At 58.3% G+C, this 6,000-nt stretch overlaps 1 protein-coding gene across 1 annotated transcript in view; it reads right to left on the bottom strand.

The window, feature by feature from the left end:
• LOC104480979 (protocadherin gamma-A4-like) overlaps positions 1 to 5,121 on the bottom strand; it is a 60,060-nt gene extending 54,939 nt beyond the window's left edge. The window contains exon 1 of the mRNA XM_086758626.1: positions 2,331 to 5,121. Coding sequence (XP_086614752.1) covers positions 2,331 to 4,754 — 2,424 coding nt within the window. The 5' untranslated portion in view covers positions 4,755 to 5,121. The remainder of the gene's footprint in view (positions 1 to 2,330) is intronic.
• Positions 5,122 to 6,000: the final 879 nt, after the last annotated feature.

Consider the following 6,000-nt stretch of genomic DNA (forward strand, 5'->3'; position numbering starts at 1 on the left):
CTCCTCTCTTTAATCAGACGCACTCTTCCATAGAGATAAGACTTTTACTCCAGTCATGCTTTCATCTAGTCACCCTACCAAAAACAGAACACAAGTCTACAAGCAAGTTACTTTCTTCCTTCTGCCATTCCTTCATCGACACACAGTTCCACTCTTCCCATCCACACCACACAAGGAAACCCAGGAGAACGAGGATGGAGGTTCAGAAAGGCCCAGAGCTCTCCTTCTGTACAGTTAGGGTATGCATTCACCCTTAAAAACACACACCATTTTCGACAGCACAGGTTTTCCAGACAATTTTTTTTTTTGCCTGTCAACATCCAGTATTTGCAGAGCTCAAGAGGTTCACAAACGCTGAACCATTTTGTCCAGTACAAATTGTATGGCAAGAACCTCTCCAGTGAGTCTACACAAGTGACAGCTGATGACGCTGCCACCAACCCTGCTTTCAGTCTTTAGGACACTGGAACACTTCACATTGGTTGTACTACAGCTACGCAGGAGGCAGAAGCACTGCAGTGAACCTAGCCAGAATCATTCACTTGGCTCCCCACAAACTGCAGGGAAAATGGCTTTGCAAGTGCAGCAAGAGGAAGAACAGGTACATCTGCCTATTTCATACCCCACAGCAGCAAAAAGGAGAATGACAGCAGCACTATGACAGAACTGTTTTGCTGCAAATTCTTCTGGTGCGCCTGTTTTCCCCACATCTGTCTATTCTCAACAGTATTTTTAAATCAGATGAGAGGAATGGACTTGCTTTAAAATGCTGATTCATCTAAAGATACAGCTAATATGGGAAAAGGACTTGAAGTCCTTAAGTAGGGACTCTAAGTTGAAGGACTTTAACCTGTGAATTCCCTTTTAAATACAACACGTGGATTTAGGGTGTAAAATATCGATGCTTATAAGTAAAGTACTGATCTAATTCTTGTAGCTTTGTCTTGTTAGGATACCTTTTCAACAAAATACTCTAGGACAGCAGGAATAGAGAAGTTCAACTGCACACCCTAAGCTATGCGGACCATTTGTGAATGTGTAAATGAACTTAATTCAAGTATCTATTTGCCGTCATTCTGTGTATCTCATTGTAGGTTCAGGTATGTTCTCTGGACGGGTGTAGCCTCCCCTGGTAAAACAGGTAGGCACAACAACAGTTGCCACAAGTGGCTGAGAGACCAAATTGCTCGCTTTAGAATTTCCTGAGAAATTTTTCTTGAGATCTCATTCTGCACCATCACCTTTGTATGAGAGAGACCAGGAAAGATAATAAAACAGGGACCTACCACCCCAAAAAAGACATGAGAAATAACTGCACAAAGAACTTGAAAATATCATGCCTGGCTAAAATTTATCCATCCCATTAATGATGCCATTTCCACAGCAGCCTTCTTCCAAAAGATTAGAGGGCACTTGGCAGAAGAGGAGAACAATCACTAGGGAGGAACAATCTGTAACCTCTCAACTCATGGAGAAAACAAACACCTTTCCTTTGGGAAACCAACAGGTTTGCATCCAGCTAGCAACCACGTTCAAGTACACCAGTTTGGGGGAAAAAAAAAAAAGTTATGAGGAAGGAAAAAATCTCTAACAATAAGCCTCCACCACACTTTCTGTCGTGCACAATCATTAATTTGCCACGTCACCATTACTAACTCACACAATACCCTTTCTTCACCGAGACGCCGATCAGCATTTCCCCTCCACAAAGGTTAAACCGTCCCACTACTGCTACCATTTCTGCCATTTCTGCAAGAGCAATCCCCCAAAAGATAGGCAACACTCTTCTGTCACTAGGGACGAAGAATCTGTCACCTTTCCATTCATGGAGCCACATTCACCTTTCATTTGGGAGTCCCATATCGAAAAGGCATTAACCATTGGGTTTGTGTCCACCTATCAACCAGGGGCAAGTACATTAGTTTGAGAAAAAGCGATCAGGAAGAAAAAAATCTCCAACACCATGTGACAATCCCGAGCCTGTCACACACAAACACTGGGTCTCATTCTACACAGTAAGGAGTCACTGTTAGTAACTCGTAAGGTTTTAGACAGCATAAGAGTCGTCGGCAAAAACCTTCTGCTGAACCTGAACCTATAACTACCCGACAATGAAGAAGTGCGGTGGCTAAGTGCCTGCACTGAATGTGGAAGGGACTTGAAGTGTGAGCCGAAGGGATTTTCACTGATCACTCATTCCTTCACGGAGACACGCACCAGCACTCCACATCCACATCCCCCCCCCCCCCCCGCCAGGAAAACCCACGGCAAAGAGGACGGGGTTCCAGAAAGGCTCAAGACAAGCAACGAGAACGCCCGGGCTGACAGACCTGCGGTGCGTCGGGGTCCGCGGGCGGCTCTCCCGCGCCGATGCTGCTGCTCGAGCTCCGCTTCCCGCAGGGCTCCCCGCTGAGCAGCTCCTCCGCGGCCAGGCTGGGCAGCGGCGACGGCAGCCAAGCGGCCTCGGCGACAGCGCGGCCCGGCGCCACGGCCAGGTTGTAGCAGTAGGGCAAGGTGCCCTCGCAGAAGTCGGCCGGGAAGGCGGCGCCGGCCACGGAGAAGCGCTGCGCGCCCAGGCAGCGCAGGACGGCGGGCGGCCCGGCCCCGCGCACCCGCGCCAGCACGGCCAGCGCCACGCTGAGCAGGAACAGGGCGGAGAGGAGCGCCAGCGCCAGCACCAGGTAGAACTGCAGCTCCGCCGGCGAGTCGGCGCCCGCCGCCCGCTCGCTCAGCTCCGGCAGCGCCTCCTGCAAGCTCTCGGCCAGCACCACGTGCAGCGTGGCCGTGGCCGACAGCGCCGGCTGCCCGTGGTCCTTCACCACGGCCACCAGCCGCTGCTTCGCCGCGTCCCTCTCCGACACGGCCCGCGCCGTGCGCACCTCGCCGCTGTGCAGCCCGACGCGGAACAGCGCCGGCTCCGGCGCCTGCACCAGCTCGTACGACAGCCACGCGTTGCGCCCCGCGTCCGCGTCCACCGCCACCACCTTGGCCACCAGGTACCCGGGCTCCGCCGACCGCGGCACCACCTCGAACGGGGCCGGGGCTGCTGCCGACCCCGCGGTGTCCGCCGCCGCGCCTGCCGCCGGCCACAGCACCCGCGGCGCGTTGTCGTTGCGGTCCAGCACGAAGATGCGCACCGTCGCCGTCGAGCTCCGCGCCGGCGAGCCGCCGTCCTGCGCCCGCACGGCCACCGCGAACTCGCGGCACTGCTCGTAGTCGAACGAGCGCTGCGCGTACACCGCGCCGCTCTGCGCCTCCACTGACACGTACGGCGGCGCGCCCGCGCTGCCGCCCGCCAGCCAGTAGCTCACGCGCCCGTTGGCGCCCGCGTCCGCGTCCCGCGCGTGCACGTGCAGCACCGCCGCGCCCGCCGCGTTGTTCTCCGCCACGTAAGCGCTGTAGGCGGCCTCCTCGAACACCGGCGCGTTGTCGTTCACGTCCGACACCTCCAGCACCAGCGCCGTGCGGCTAGACAGCGACGGGATGCCCCGGTCCCTGGCCACCACCGTCACCCGCTGCTCGGCCGCCTGCTCCCGGTCCAGCGCGCTCGCCGTCACCAACTTGTACGAGCCGCCCGACGACGCCACCATCGACAGCGCCGCCTCGCCCGACAGCTCGCACGACACCTCACCGTTCTCCCCGGAGTCCGGGTCGCTCACCCTCAGCAGGGCCACCACCGTGCCGACCGGCGCGTCCTCGGGCACCGGGCTCGACACCGACAGCACCCTGATTTCAGGTGCGTTGTCGTTCACGTCCAGCACCTCCACCTCCACCTTGCAGTGCGCCACCAGACCGCCCCCGTCCCTCGCCTCCACCAGCAGCGTGTAGCCTCGCGTGTCCTCGAAGTCCAGCGCCTCCAGCAGCGAGATGGTCCCGCTCTCCGCGTCCACCACGAACTTCTCAAGCACCGTGGCCGCCGTTTTCCCGAACCCGTAGGTGATGCGGGCGTTGCTGCCGGCGTCGGCGTCGGAGGCGGAGACGTTCAGCACCGTCGAGCCCGGCGGTGCGTCCTCGCGCAGGCTCGCGAGGTACCGCTCCTGCGCGAACACGGGTGGGTTGTCGTTGGCGTCGGTGACGTTGATGCAGAGCTGCGCGGTGCCGCTGCGGGCCGGTTCCCCGCCGTCCACCGCCGTCAGCACCAGCCGAAAGGAACTCTGCTTCTCCCGGTCCAGCGCCCGACGTAGCACCAGCTCCGCGACCTTGCTGCCGTCCTGGCTCTCCTTCACCTCTACCGCGAAGTGCCCGTTGGCCTCCAGATCGTAGCCCTGTAGAGAGTTACTGCCCACGTCCGCGTCTTCCGCCATGCCCAAGAAAAAGCGGGCGCCAGGAGAAGTCAACTCGTTGATCTCCAACTGGAAACTGTCCTGCAGAAAACGTGGTCCATTGTCGTTGACGTCTTGGATGGCCACTTCGACGTGGAAAACATTCAGCGGGTTCTGAACCAACACCTCCAAGATGACGGAGCAGGACGTTGCCTTGCCGCACATCTCCTCCCGGTCCAGCCTCTCGCTCACGTACAGGTTCCCGCTCTCCCCGCTCACGCCGAAGTATTGCTTCTCGCCGCTGAGCCGCAGCTTGCGCGCCGGCAGCTCCGCCGGGCTCAGCCCCAGGTCCCGCGCCAGCGGCCCCACCAGCGAGCCTCTGCCCAGCTCCTCGGGGATGGCGTAGCGGATGCGCTCCGCCGCCGCCCGGCAGCACAAGCCCAGCAGCAACGCGGCCAGCAGCACTCGCCGCCGCCTCTGCCTGCCCGCCATGCTCGGCAGCGCTCGCCGCGCTCCTCCCTTCCAGCCGCTCTCCGCAGAGAGCGCAGGAGCCGCCGGAGGGCAGCGAGCTCGGCGCCCGCTCGGACGCCGCTGCTCTTCTCGCCGCTGCTGCCCGCGCCGCTGCCGCTCTGGCTGGCGCCGTGCGAGCGAGGAGCCTGCGGGGGCAGGACGCTGCAGCGGCTCCGGCTCCGGCTGCGGCTCCAGCGCCGCTCCGCGTTGGCCAACAGCGACACCCGGAGTCGCCGCGACGCCATCGCAGCCGCCTGATGGCCGGGCTGGCGGAGCCCGGGCCGTGGCCGCTGGGAAGGGACTGCTCCGGCCTCGGGGCTCCGTTTTTGCGGGAATCGGGCACCGCAGAAGGAATCGCTTCCTGCCACTTCAAAGGCCAACCGTGTGGCTCCGCTCAGCAGCGAGTAGGAAGAGACCTGCTGGAGAACGTGCTGCCGAGCAGCGGAGAAGCCCGCAGACCTCGTTCAGCACAGCGCAGCTCAGAACAGGTAGGTAACCAGCAGGGCAGCGGGTGGCTGGCGTATTCCAACAGCTCCTAGTGCTGCTGCGGGATTTCTTTGCTCTGATGTTTGGTTTCGGTTGAATGAGATCCAAGAAACAGCAGCTACACAGTACTTCTGAGGAGAAACAGCTACACGGTACTTCCGAGGAGAAGGTCTTGGAGAAGCACCACTGCTGCCGTTTGCTTTCAGGAGATGCTTGTTTATATCCATGTCGTCTGCAAAGCAGATGAGAAGTGCCCATAGGACAGGAATGATCGCTCGGAACCCCACTTTGGCAGAAGAGACCACAAGGCTGGTGCGTGAACAAGGTCCTGTGTGGACAACAACGTCATTTTAAGAAAATAATTCCCAGTGCAGTATGACTCTGGATGTGCTCAGAGGCTGGTAATGAGCAAAGGAGAAAACAACCTCTCTAACCAGTAATGTCATTAAGAATGCATGCTACTCTGCTCCTCAGACGACGTTTGCATCGATTTTAAGCGTTTCTCGTTGAAAGAACAAGTGCTGCTACACGAGGGATAACGATAGAGAACGAGCTGTAAGTCGACACACAAGGCACAAAGGAATAACCCTTTTCACCAAGAGCAGCTCGACATTTCTTGAAGTGCCATGCCATCTGTAAGGCACCCCAGCAGAAACCACTGCAATACTCTCCACTTTCTAGCACTTCACCCACACTTTAAAGGCTTAAGAAGCTTGTGGAGTCTATAAGCACAGTCTGGGAA

Source organism: Chlamydotis macqueenii, chromosome 14 (genome assembly GCF_036417535.1).
Source record: "Chlamydotis macqueenii isolate bChlMac1 chromosome 14, bChlMac1.mat, whole genome shotgun sequence".
NCBI lineage: Eukaryota > Metazoa > Chordata > Aves > Otidiformes > Otididae > Chlamydotis > Chlamydotis macqueenii.